General features: G+C 37.7%; 1 protein-coding gene across 5 annotated transcripts in view; it reads left to right on the plus strand.

The window, feature by feature from the left end:
- GRM1 (glutamate metabotropic receptor 1) overlaps positions 1-14,995 on the plus strand; it is a 410,378-nt gene that overhangs the window by 119,791 nt on the left and 275,592 nt on the right. For all 5 annotated transcript variants that reach the window (XM_054685492.2, XM_009451747.5, XM_009451743.5 and 2 more), the window contains 1 exon segment: positions 11,917-12,166. In XM_054685492.2, the coding sequence (XP_054541467.1) occupies positions 11,917-12,166 (250 nt within the window).

Here is a 14,995-nt window from a genome sequence, read left to right on the forward strand (position 1 = left end):
GGTCTCCATAAATGCTAGTGTTCACATTATACCACCGTTTTAGGATCACAAGGCATTTGTGTTTCTTATCCTCCCTGGACAAAGTCATACTTTAATTTCTTTTAACTTTAGTGAGACAGAATGTTCAGAATACCAAGACTCAGAAGCTGGTGAAACAGGTTTTATTCAGCATTATTTACTATTAAAAATAATTATTCTCTCTGCTTCTAGCCCTTTGCCTAAAGGGAAGTCCTCTATGAGCCAGCCATCCTGTGCTCAAGCTGAAGTGCTTCCTTGTGTTGGAGAAGAGGTGACTAGGCCTGCAGCCTAGCCTTTGTAGGAAATTTACAACAAACAGAGAGGGTGTCCTGAGTCCTGTATATTTTTTCTTAAGGCAGAGGCTCATAGATCAATAAATCTACATCTCCCAAATTCAGTCTCATTGAGTCTTCAACTTAAAAAAAGAAAGAAAGAAAAAGAAAAAAAGAAGACAAATTGCTTCTTTAGTAAATTAGGGCTCTCACATCAGATTTCAGGATTTCTATCAAGAAATCTGTATGTATTACACATGGTCTTTTAATCTAAGTATGTAGATATCACAGAAAGTGGCACATAGCCTATGGCCAACTTTACTTAAAGGCAGTCACTACAACATTAGTATTTCTTATTTCCTTTGGGAAGAAAAATTGTTATGTAGGCATTATGAGCGGTTCAATTCCCTTCTGGAAAAATTTCCCAAATACCCTGTAACGGCTGTGCTTGGCATGGCATTCAGTTTTCATCCCTATGTATTTTTATTTCAAACTTATTTATATTAACAAATTAATACCTGATTATTGTAGATAACTTAGAAACAAAAAATATTAAAAATATAAAAACACAATTACATATAATTCTATCATCTAAATAAAACGATTGTTAACATTTTTATACTTGTTCTTTAAACTTTATATATGTAAATATATTGATATATATTTTTAAAAATTGGATTTATATTTTGCATTCTATTTTAAACCACGCTGACACTTAAAAATATGACATAAATGTTTTCCCTGACATTGAGTACAATTTTATATCATCCTTGAAAATGTTTGCATGCATTATTTTTATAAATACATACCAACCTCCTATTGTTGGAAACAAATTGTTTTCTGTTTTTATTATTTCTAATATGTGCTGTGATAATTTTTGTGACTGAAACTTCATGGAAAATGAAATTATTTTCTGAGTCAAAGGATATGAACATAATTTAACATACTTCATAGTATCGATATTAATATTACAAATTTTTTACCAAAAAGATGAGAAAAATGTATTACACCATTAACATGAACTCTTGCCAACAGTGGATATTATCATTAACAAGTATATGTAGTTTTGTGTGAGCATGTGTGTGTGTGTGTGTGTGTAATTTGGAGGTAATTTTTCTGAACTTGTTGTTGCTATATACAACCTTCCTGTTTTTGATTATATACCAATACCACATAGGTAAGGATAGTGGACAGGTGAGATAGAATTGCTCCTGTGAACCTGTTTCTTGCACGTGGAAACCACAGTGGGAAATGCTGGGTTTTTTTCCAAGAATGATGATCTCCTTTTGTATTTTTATACCACTTAGATTTTGCCTTCTCTTAACTTCTTTCTCCATTTCATAAATAGCTAACTGAAGTTAGAGAATCAATGAAGTGGATCATTGTGTGAAGCTCTAAAATGGATACAGTGAGGCATGAGTGTTTGTAACTTAAAGAAGACTCAATGACAGAGGCTGGACATAGATAAATGTAGACTTTCAATACATCTTAAACCTAAACACTAAAAGCCCCAAAATAAGAAAGAGAAGGACTTTCTTTGTGCAAGTGTGGCAGAAAGTCATGGACACAAGGTGACCATGAGTGGACAGTGAAGCACTGCAGTAAAGAAACAATCATGAGCTTAGGTTTTATAAATAGGAACATGGGCATAAAGCTAAAGCTACTGGGTCAGTGCTAAAGCCTTATGTCCACTTTCAGATTCTACAGCTGTAGAAAGACGTGGAGAATATTCCCTGCACTTTTCTTTGTTCTGGGAAATTTAAAGTCATTATCACATATAATTTAATAATCATGATGAGTTTTTTGGATGTGCATTATGACCTCCATTTTACACAAAAGGGACCAAAACTTAGAAAAGAAAATACTTTAGGGTTATCCAGCTCTTTACTGAGGATGCAGGATTCAAACCAGGTTGATTTGCCTTTAAGTCTCATCCTCTCAATCATTTAGCTGTAAGGCACGATGGGAACACGATGCTGAGAACACAGTGAAGCAAGAGGACAAAGATTACTTGGCCTCTATGCTATTACCTAAAGAAAACACCCAATTTGTAGTAAATCTCCTTCTTCTACTTGGGTGCTATACTTGTGCCTGCCAAAGCTGGAACAGAGGTGAGGCTGGAAAATTGCTTGTAAGATTCTTTTATTCTCTTTGATTGCCCTGTGTGAGGCAGCTCCTTCACTGACCTTGAATATAAATTTCCTTATATGCCACCACCTGGGAACACCGGGACAGGTGATGATTCACTCACCTCTGACTGACCAGACCCATCATGCTGACTGTGTTAGAGGACTCAGCAGATGTTTGGATGGAGGCAGGAAACCCATAACATTTTCTAGGTATTAAGTGGCAGAGCAGAACCAAACAAATTAAAAGGCTGCCAGGAAAAGTGAAAGTAATAGGGGTTGTTTCTCTGCTGGGGAAGAGAAATCTGAATTATGACTTCCAGAAGGGCCACCTCCCCTCTCCCCAAAGAATAATTTAAACCAGCTGATATCTGTCTGCACTGAGAATAAAGAGGAAACAAACAAATTTAGATTTTATCGTAAGAAATTTAGGTAAAAAAGAATTTCCTGATAGTTATAGATGTTGAGTATTACAATAGTTTTCCAGAAGGTGCTGTGAAATCAATTTTATTCACAGAAATTCTTATTTTTGTTTTACCTTTTATTACTCATTAAAAAAAATTTTTTTTTTATTTTTGGATACATAATAGTTGCCCATATTTATGGGGTACATGTGATATTTTGACGCAGTCGTACAATGTGCAATGCTCAAATCTGGGTACTTGGGATATTCATCACTTCAACCATTGATCATTTCTTTGTTAGGAAGATTCCAATTTTACTCTTCTAGTTATTTTAAAATATACAATAATTTTTGTTAACTATAGTCACCCTATGGTGCTACTAAATAGTAGATATTCATTTTATCTAGCTGTATTTTTGTATTCATTAACCAACCCCTCTTTATCTTCTCTCCCCACTACCACTCCCAGCCTCTTCTCACCATCCTTCTACTCTATCTCCATGAGATTTAACTTTGAGCTCCCACAAATGAGTGAGAATATGCAATACTTGTTTTTGTATGCCTGGCTTATTTCAGTTAACATAATGTCCTCCAGTTCAATCCATGTTGTTGCAAATGACAGGTTTCACTATTTATTGGCTGAATAATATTCCTGTATAAACACACACACACACACACACACACACATACACACACACACACACACACACACACACACTACATTTTCTCTATCCATTCATCCCAGTGAAATTATACTTCAAATATGAAGGAGAAATAAAGACTTTCCAAGAAATATTTTTTAAATGCGACATTCTCTTGTTTGTCCAAGATGTCATAGGAGGCAAAGTAGTTGGTTGACAGGGAGTGATCTGTGACCCAAGGGACCAGACCAGGAATGGATTCATCATCACAGGAGAATGAGAGAGACTACATGAAATAACCCAGCAATTAAGAGTGTCTAGAGTATAAGATAGCAGATTCTCCAAAGGAAAACCATTTATTTTCTAGTGAAAGTGTACAAACAAATATCTACATATTTTCTCTATATGAATGTTTCCCCTGGTATAACTGATGTGTAAATATGCAGGAATGAGCAATGTTGAATACAGTTGTTTGACCAAGAAAGTATTTGAAGATGCACTGACAGAATTTGAACTAAGTGCTACATGATGGCTGAAATGTTACTTGAGCCACCAAATGGAGCTCAGATTGTTTTAAATATATCCTCAATATTTTAGGAGTGGAAAAAAAATCAATTTAAAGCCTAGTTTTCAGTGACTACTTTTTTGCCATGATGGCAGTTCATACAGGTGATTATGAAATGCAACACAATCTGTTTCATGGCTCAATGAAACTTAGCCACTAAGTCACTATAAATCAGTTTTTCTGAATACATTTCCATTTTTCCAGTTGGATAATTATGTCTGACTTTTCAAAATCATACATAGTTTAGAGAACTCAGAGTTGCAGCCATTATTTTCTCTCCTGGGATCCCATTTTACCCCCATTTTCAGTGCCTATCTTAACTTTACTCTGGTATAAACAATCATGTCCACTTCTATTATTTTAAAATACTTTTATGATTATTCAAATAATAGGATTTCTTTGTAAGCTCCATGTGTTCTCCTTCATAAATATCCCATCAGTTCTGTTTAGAAGTTAGTTTTAGAGCATATCTTGATGTAACCTACCCTCTGTAAATATTGTCACATAACTAAGATAAAAATTAAGATTTTTCAACATATTAAATTGTGTATGTTATGGGCTTTGTCAGACGCTGTTCTTCCCTTTCTCTTGTACTCTCTAGGTTTTAGGCAGGATCTTAACAGTGATAAAGTCTGTTATAAAATCTTCTACAATGCAGCAACATATAGCACATTACCACGTTGCAATCTTGTAGGGGTATGCCAGAGGCCTCACTAAAGATCTTTAAACAGAGTGTCATTCTGTAAATCATGAACCTTCTGCTCCATTGGGTCTTCTCTACTTACTGCCTCTAAAAATACCTCTTATGGATTCACATTCACTCCCATTCACCCTGAATGCCAATGCCTTGCTTGGCATCAGGCCCATTTTCCTTCTTACTTTTCTGAAGAGGTGTTCTCTGATTACCTCTGCTCTCCCATCCTTAAATCTAGGATGACGGTAGTTTTTATTTTTCATGTAGCATATATGGCTCAGTACTGCTGCTGTATTTTGTGTGCTTGTGTCATGCCTTCACATCTATACTGTAAGTCCATGGAGGAAGCAGTACAAAATGGTGGTTATGAGCAAGAATTTCCAATTAAGATCCTAGATCCACCACTGTGTCCCTTTGGGCGAGTTACTTAACTTCTTTGAGCTTCCACATCCTCACTTGTAAAAGAGGGGTTATAACTTCTATATGGAGTTATTATGATGAATAAATGAAATGCTTAGGTGTTTATCCCAGTGCCAGACACATAGTAAATTTTCATCAAATTGAAGGGAGAGTCAATGTCTAACATTTCTTGGCAGCTCTTAAAGGGCAGAGCACAGGGAATTTTTCAGGTTAAGAGTTCAATAAAACATTTGCTAATCCAAAGAAAATATGCAGCTCTCTACCGGCCCGGAGTGTTTACAATTACATAGCCTTTTTATTTCTTAAGTGTTTTATTATAGATCACTTTTTTATATATTCACAACTTTCTTTCAGAGCTACAGATACTAGACACAGAGAATTATCTAGATAAATTCTTCAAGCCAGCAAAAGCAGGAAGAAGCCTAAGTGGCAGAATGGGGTAGGGGAAAGGCAGAGGGTGGGCTCGTGGCTGAGTGTACTATCTTCAGCCTGACATTGCTTGCTCATGACCTGGTAGATAGCCAAAGAGCACATGTCCCCTAGTTTCTTTCTCTTTATGAAGAATCTGCTTATATTTTAAGACTCAGAACAAGTGACACTTTCTTTAGACAGTTTTCCTGATTCTTAACCCATAGCACTTCTATTAGATACTTGCAGTTGTCCTTGTCATGTCATTAGTTCTATTTTTAGTAAATGAAAGTAATAGAATGTTAAGCTCAATGGGAGGTGGTTTCCTTTTCAGTTTGTATGCTCTTTGCATCTAACACTGTTGTCAATACGATGCGTATAATGGGGTTGTTTTGAGAATCAACTAAGATAATGTGTACAAATACAATTTTTAAAGTAAAGATTGATAAAAGGACAAGTTCTTTCTACATTAGTGCTGCACTCATGGGAATTTATATGTAAGTTTGGAGCCTTTTAGGTATCATGAGAGAAATGGAGAGTTTAAACATAGTCAAATGCATAATACTCAGCTCTCTATCAATATGTGTAGTTAAGAATTGCTGTTCAGATGAGAACACGTGGACATATGCTGGGGAACAGCACACACTAGGGCCTGTCATGGGAAGTGGTGCAGGGAGGGAGAGCATCTGGAAGAATAGATAATGGATGCTGGGCTTACAAGGTGATGGGTTGATCTGTGCAGCAAACCACCAAGGAAGGTGTTTACCTATGTAACAAACCTGCATATCCTGCACATGCACCCCTGAACTTAAAAGTTGAACAGCAACAACAAAAAGAATTGTTCAAACAAGAACATATAAATAAAGAAATTGGGACAAACATTTCATGAAACCAGTTAACTCATCCAGACATTTTAGATTATGAAACATACATGTTTAATTGCTTTTTGCTACTAACAGAAATAAGAAGTAACCTAAGAATCAGGACAGAGCTGTTCCAGTTCTCATATCAATAAGCTTCATGCCCATTGGTGAGATATTTCACCTCTCTGTGCCTCAGTTTCCTTGTCTATAAGCTGATCTGTTTTTCTGAGTATGCCTAAGGGTCTTTATTAGGTTTAAAACACAAGGATTTTCTTATTCTAATGCAAAGAGCATTCTTGTTCGTTTAACCTGCATGTGTTTTCAAAAAGGAGCAAAATCTTTTTTTTTACTGAAGTCCAAGGGTGGGCACCCTGCAGTTTAAAATCATTCTCCTTGTAACACAATCTTCTGACAGGCCGACAGTGACTTCTGCTGAGAGGGTCTGCTAGTGATGTCTATTTACCTTGCAGATTCCTGAACCTGCATGTATTGTGAGAAAGTGGCATCTGACTTCCTTCCTCGCGCCCTCTTCTGCAGATGAATAAGCCATTCGCTGGCCAGCTGTGTGTGGTTTTCTCCCTTGTAATCAGTCAACGCCTGTCTTTTGAGTCGTGACATGTTTCCACAGTCTTTGGAGCTGAGGATTTTGTGATGTGTTAATGCTTCTTTTGGGCTTCACTGGACTGAATTAGGTTACTGAAGGTGGTTGAATTAAGAGAAAAATGCATTAATTTGATCATTTAATGTTATAAAAAAGGAAATAAGAAAGCTTCTTTTAAAAAATACAGGAATGTCTTATTAGATTTAATTACAATGCTCATGAAACTTTTACAGATGTTGACATTGAAGTCCCAAGTCCTTTCTGAATACTCATATTTTTACAATTATTTTCTTAAATAATTGCTGCATTTACCTGATATTTATCTTAAAAAATTTTGAAAACTACTGCCAAATTGTGCACCAAAAGTTAGAACTGCTTTCACCAACAGTGTATATACTTATACCTTGCCAACACTGAATATTATTAATCTTTGAACTTCTAGCATTCTATTAGGTAAAAAAATAATGTTTCATTTTAAAGGTACTCTATTGATAGCAAATACTGTTCAGTGATTTGTTTAATATGCCTGTTACCCACTTTTACTTATTTTGTTTAAATTGCTTTTGCTTATAACTTTTGCCCATTTTTCCATTGGGCTGATACAACAAATGCACCTTTGCTGTGCATTTAAGTATCTAGAACTATCATGAGTACATCATTGAAAAAGCCATAAGAATATTTTCTCGTGGAGATTACATTCTAGGGGAAAAAGAAAAATAAAACAATCAGTAATATGTACAGCAATGCACCAGTAATGACATTTTGGGAAAAAATGGGCCACCCATATATGATTGTGGTCCCACAATCATAATAAGATTATAATATGGTACTTTTACTGTACTTTCTCTATGTTTAGATACACAAATACTTACCACTGTGTTACAGTTGCCTACAGTATTCAGTACAGTATCATGCTGTTCAGGTTTGTAGCCTAGAAGCAATAGGCTATTCGATATACCATAGGTGTATAGTAGGTTATGCCATCTATGTTTGTGGAAACACACTATAATGTTTGTACAATGACAAAATCGCCTAACAACACATTTCTCGGAACATATCCCTGTGGTAAAGTGTCACATGACTATACTGAGATAAAAGCATGGGGAATGACCAGGATTTACTTAGAGGTTGCTTTAAGCTAACTGATCAGGAAAGGCTTTTCAAAGGAGGTGATATTTCTTTCATGATATGACTGATAAGATCACCCAGTAGCACAGCATCTTTTCAGGTGATGGAAATAGCATGCATGAGTTTGGGGTATTCCCCCAACAGAAAAAGAGAAAAGGCTCCTGGGATGAACCTTCCAATTTCTCCAACCTCATCTCTTCTCACTTTCCCTCCCTCACCTTCTCCAGTCTTATGGAGAAGCCCATGCACAGCCTGGTAGTCCAGGGAAAGGAGTTTCCATTTTATTCCAAGCATGTTGGAATGCAAGTGTAGCTTTCTGTAAAGGAGTGACAAAATCAGATTTACACTTTAACAGATTACTCTGGTTGCTAGGTGTGAAATCAATCACTGAGAACAAGAATGGATGCCGGGAGGCCAATCAGGAGCCTAAGGCACTTGTCTAGGGAAGAGCTGATATTTACTTGGTGTAGAGGATACTATACTTTGCCCACCCAGATTTCCTTTACCTGCTGTGTGTGCCAGTCTCCTAGCTACCATGAAAGTAGGCTTCTATCGGCCAGGCACAGTGACTCATGCCTGTAATCCCAGCACTTTGGGAGGCTGAGGCAGGTTGATCATCTGAGGTCAGGAGTTCAAGACCAGCCTGGCCAATGTGGTGAAACCCTGTCTCTACTAAAAATACAAAAATTAGCCAGGTGTGGTGGCACATGCCTGTAGTCCCAGCTGCTCAGGAGGCTGAGACAGGAGAATTACTTGAACCCAAGAGGCGGAGGTTGCAGTGAGCCAAGATTGTGCCACTGCACTCCAGCCTGGGCGACCAAGAGTGAGACTCCAGCTCAAAAGAAAGTAGGTTTCTATCAGTCCCAGTTGCCAGCTTCCTGGGAGGCAGTACCTGGTCTTCCTTCTTGTGGACCTTAGCCAATGATTGACTGACAAGGGGATCCCTTGCCTGGAGGTGGGGTTAACTCTCTGGTGTAATGTGCTCTAGCACTTTATTGTGTTGTCAGCCTGAAGCTATTCTTTAGCTTAAATGATGTTTCTGCTTAGCTCTTTCCTACTGTTCTTCCCTGCTTCTCTTTGCCTTCTCTTCCTCAATAAATTACTTGAACAATAATCTTCATATTAGGCTCTGTTTTTAAATAACCTGACCTAAGACACAGTTTAGAGTGGCAGAGGCTGAAACAGAGGAGAGAGAAAGGATTAAGAACATTCTAGAGATAAGGGCTACAGGAATGGTCCTGGAATGTGAGAAAAAGACAGAAATAAAAGTAGTTCTCAAATTTTGTTATTGCACAACTTGGTGGGTAATGGCATCATGTACTAATAGATGTCTGGAAGAAGTAGATTTGCAAGGTAGAGAAGGAAATAATTTTATTTCAAATATGTTAAAAGTGTCTATAAATGGATACCATCAGGTAGGCAACTAAATAAACCAATCTTTTGATCCCAGGGGCAGTCCAGTCTGAAGATCTATATTTGGGATTCAACAGTGGCATTCAAATATCATTTGAATGCATGTGACAGAGTGGGAGTACCTATGGTGAGAGTATAGATGAAAAAGACAAAATTTCTCAGGATTGAGTCCTGGTATGACAATTGGAGCAGAGAAAGAAAATCCAACAAACATACTGAGGAGTGACCAGTGAAGTGAGGAAAACAGGAGAAGGTTGTATCACAGAAATAAAGAGAATAAAATGTTTCCAGGAGGGTATGGCCAACTGTTGAATGCAACTGGGTGGTTGATGAAGACAACAGATCACAAGATATGGAAACAGGGAGATTATTGCTGATCTTGACAAGAGAAGATTTTGATAAGAGAAGATTCTGAGGTGATGGGTATGCCTATGTCCAAACTCATCAAGACGTATACATTAAATGTGTACAGTTTTTGTATATCAATTAGAAGTCACCTAAGACAAAGAGAAAAAAATGCTAAAAAGGAAAGAATAGAAGAAGCAAATACATTGACGTAGGCAACTATTGTTGCTATAAACAGGACCAAAGAATGGGTAACTCAAGAGGGACAATGAGGTCAGGGGTATTTTTCTTTTTGATTGACACTGATAGGAAGGAGAAATTGATTATCCAAGAGAGGGAACGACTGTAGGAGAAACTCCTTGAATAGACAAAAAGTGATGGGATCTAGTGTCCGTGAGCAGGAGTTGGCTCTAACCTAAAGTAGACACAGTTCAAATTTACAACAGAAATATTGATAGATAATATAAATGCCAGTGAAGAAATGTTTATAGATGTTGTAGTGGGAGGCAAAGCTAGTTTTTGATCGACTGTTTCTATGTTCTTATTGAAATATGAAATGACGACCAAGCCAAAATGGGGAGTGGGAATGGTTTTGGTAGTTTGGAAATTTGAAGAGAGAAGAGTAAGGATGAAATAATTAATGAAATATTTAATATTTAATCATTAATGAAATAATTTCTTCCTTCTGTAAGAAAATTTACTTACAGGAGTGATATAGTATAATTTCCTTGTGCTATTGAATATCCCTTTTGGTATGTGTGCTGATGAATTTTAAATAAAACCATTCAGCAAGGTTGTGTCTTTTTTAGCCATATTTAGGTGCTCAGGTGTAGACATGGAATAGGTAGATGGTTGGGTTTAACTAGCATTAATGTCAGGAAAACATAAGAGAGTTAAGGAATTTGCAAGAAGCAATTAAGAGGTAGACTATGAAATCTAAGCTGGGCTAAGAAGGAAACAAGAGGGAGGATGGAAGGAAAAAATAGGAAGGTTAATGGATTTGAAATTTTGATGAGGTTGAAAAAGTGCTGCAGTAGAGGTAGTAGAATATATGAGTTTGTATGATAAGATGAGGTAGCAGAGATGGATGTTTGACATCCACATTCAGAGGTATTAGAAACATCTGTGATAACATGGTCAAAACTGTGACCCTGGACATGTGTGGGTTACAGGAAACATCAGTGGAAGGGGAGAGTTTGAGAAATCGTGAGGGCGTGGTATCAGATGTATCATCCACATACAAGTGAAAATCCCCAAACTTCGGGAGAGGAATAGAGACACAGAGGCTCATAAAATGGGGGCTAAAATCATCAGTGGAATAGAGAGACAAGGAACTTGTAAAGTGTAATATTTATCTCATTGATTTCTATGAGTTTTCAGTTTTTTGAAGTGTATTTTATTACAAGAATGCTATAAAACAAAAATCAAAATATAAGACACAAACCTCTCATAATCCCATCACTTTGTCAGAGGATGGTGGATTTTGACAAAGCCCTATAGCTGTTTCTGGTCTGCTGATCTCTGGCCTGGCCAGGTGTTCCATTTATTTTGCTTACTCATTCTTCGTGGAAACGTTGCAGGACTTTATGTTACCAAGAGTGTCTGTCTCTTAACCTGGCAGCCAGCTGAAGCAAGTCCTCAAATAAACAGAGCTTCTCTTCATGCTCCTTTGACCTCCCTAGTCCAATGCACTGATCTCTCCTACGTGGTTAAAATCTGGGACAAGAACTATTAATAATGGTTGTAAAATAGGGCAGCAGTCCTTCATTTTATAAAACATGTCTCATTATAGGTTCCCTAGCTCAGATCGTCTCTCGTTATTTCCACAGAGTTGATTGTCTGGTTACATTTGATTACTCTCTTTAATCCATCCAGATCTTCCTTCAGTCTCAGTCATATTTACAAATTATTTGGCAAGTCCGTTCTCTCCATTCCTGTGACTAACAAGTTGTTATTCCATTGTGTAAGTAGTGTTATTGCTACAGTTGTCTTGAACATCTGCTGATTGTTTCTGGACAGGGAATTATGGGGAGAGCGGAATGGACGCTTTCAAAGAGCTGGCTGCCCAGGAAGGCCTCTGCATCGCCCATTCTGACAAAATCTACAGCAACGCTGGGGAGAAGAGCTTTGACCGACTCTTGCGCAAACTCCGAGAGAGGCTTCCCAAGGCTAGAGTGGTGGTCTGCTTCTGTGAAGGCATGACAGTGCGAGGACTCCTGAGCGCCATGCGGCGCCTTGGCGTCGTGGGCGAGTTCTCACTCATTGGAAGGTAAGTTTCTCTCTCTCTCTCTCTCTCTCACACACACATGCACACACACACTTTGAAACACATATGCTTGCTTTCACAAAACTAGACTTGCTAACTCCAAAGTGGGAGAGATGTGCAGTGCTGAGCTGAACATTAGTTCTGGATCTCACTGTTAATGTGAATATTGGCATCTTCCTGCTAAACAACAGCAGAACAAGGCTCAGGAGGGAGGATTGGTTAAGCCCAGGAGTTTGAGGTTACAGTGAGCTATGATTGGTGCCACTACATTCTAGCCTTGGTGACAGAGTGAGACCTTAACTATAAAAAAAAAAAAAAAAGGAAAGAAAGAAAAACAAGAGCAGAGCAGCATATAACAAGATACTGATACTTTTTCAGAAAAAAAAAAAGATGGAAAGCTGTTTGGCAGAATATGTCTTGATCTGGAGAATTATTCGTTTCACTTGCTTTCTCCACACCCAAGCCGATGCTTATGTCTTCCTACCTCCTAAACATGAACATCTTATTGAGATATCAGTGGATAAAGGACAGCAGTGAAAATGGAAAATATGTATTAAGATTTGAAATTTACAGAGTTGGCTAAAGACAAGTGAAGATATGCAACGGAACTGTGGAATTTTATAATATATCATCTTGTCACATTTATGAGATAGCTAATTTTGATGCTTTCTGCATGTGATTTCTGGAATTGCTGGTGGTGGCTCCCAAAATTTCTGTTCTCTTTCTAAATCACGTGTACTTGTTTGGCAATAGATGGTCATCATCACTGGATTTTTCATAGGGCTTTTGACCTAACAGATATCTTGTTTAATTTGCCAGCTTCTAATATTGCATAAATAACCTGCTCAATTTTCCCCAGGAACCTACTGAGTTTACCTGATCTTTACTGATCTTCAACCCTATCACACTCATCTTCCGAAGCTCTTTGTCTCTTCCCATCTCTTCTTCTGGGTACACTACAATCATATCACACCCATTAAAGAGCCTCAACCACTGATCTGCTCTGGAAGCTAGGTAGTACTGGTGTGGACATGCTCACTGGACCTTTCCCTTCTGTCTTTGTGTTTATAATAATGACTGCAGTTCTAGGAACACTAACTTTGCCATCACCTGGAATTAGAGGTATAAGACACTTCAGGGACTTTTTAAAAGAAAATAGGATAGAAATACAAATAAATGAATAAAGAAACAGAGATACTCTCCAAGCATGAGGAGGTGTGGAGCCAAGGTCAAATTGTAATTCATGATTAAGATAATTATTAAATGTGGGCAAAATTGGCACACTGGCACACAGAGTCAACTTGGCGTCTTCAACATGGTGCAGTTTTTGGAAGCCAATACAATGTTCATAAGAAAGCAGGTCTTCTAAGGAGTATTTAAATAAGAAATGTTATTTCTTTTAGGAGTGAAAAGAAGGTAAGCAGTATTGTTGAAGTGTTACGTAGAGTAATATATGCACCAGGACAGAGGGTGTCCAGACATTCAGGCCTTTCCATTACTCTGTAACATGACTGCTTTTAGGAAGGTTGCTTGTTTTTAAAAAATTATCATATTTATAATTTACAAAACAACAATAGTCTGTTTTGCAGAATTTATTCCTTTTATAATATCCTCAAAAAAGGCTATCTACCTGGGTTCTGGAGATATTGAAAAGATGTGGCAAACCTGTGAGCTTCGGGGCATATAGACTACCTAATTATGAAACATAATTACACAAAATTGTGCGGTGTGTAATTGGAGTGTGAAAAATGTATCCTGTCACCATTGTGAGCTGGACAAGAATAATAATGGCAACTTAAGTCTTTCTAGCTCTTTTATTTTACCTCCTAATAATGCAATTGAACTCATACAAGTATTTCTGAGAGTCGCACATGTGTTTGTTTATGTGCTTGTCTATGAACAGGTCAGCTACATGTGATGTCTACCTCTTTTCCTCTTACCTGCCCCACCTCTGCTGGATTCCACTGACATATCCGAGGGAGCTATTGTTGCAATGAACACCTGAGCTTCTGAGGACACTGCTTTCTGTGCTAATAGTTACGGTCACTGATGCATGGAATCATTGAGATGACAAAGCTATACCATACTCTTTGCCAAGTGAAGGAAAGTGTCTCTCTGTTCTTCTGGGCTACTTTCCACGAGTGTCTATCAAAATGGTGTTGGCGTTTAATCTCGAATCTTAGAGAATTTTAATGAAAGCAGCCTTTAAAATTTTTTTTGCTCACGATTTTCTCTCCCTTCCATGACATTCAGATATGAGTTCATAAGGAGCTGAGCTGGGGACAGAGCCAAGTAGTGAGACGATGCCATCCTTAGAAGTAGCCTTCCCTTCAGGTGGCTGATTCCCTCTCTTTATCGGGGATGGATTCTATCCTAAATGCTGCTCTGTCACTCATGTCAATGGACATGTGGTGGGCTTGGTTCCCTCATGTCAGCAGACATGTCCAGAATAGCTACAGTTTAACCTCAAGCTACAACTTCTAGCTACATTAGTAATGCTGTCAAATATATCTCCCTCCCTTTCTAAGGGATTTTATCTACCAAATGTTGAAGTTTTTTGAGATCAGAAGCCATTGTTTGGTTTCTTTCATAACACACGGTATGATTCTGGCTACTGCCAGAGTCACAAGAGGGGCATTGTGTAGGTGGTCATGAACTTCTTTTCATATAGTAAATCATGGTGTAGATAGCAGCAGGAGAGATTTGGTTAAAAAAAAATTAGGACTTTTTAAATGAAGACCTACATGCCCTCGTCTCCATGTCTGTTACTTTCTCTCACACTTCACATGCAATGTACCTGGAACTCTTCTTGGCACTACCATCAAAACATAT

The sequence above is a fragment of the Pan troglodytes genome, chromosome 5 (genome assembly GCF_028858775.2).
Source record: "Pan troglodytes isolate AG18354 chromosome 5, NHGRI_mPanTro3-v2.0_pri, whole genome shotgun sequence".
In the NCBI taxonomy this organism is placed as follows: domain Eukaryota; kingdom Metazoa; phylum Chordata; class Mammalia; order Primates; family Hominidae; genus Pan; species Pan troglodytes.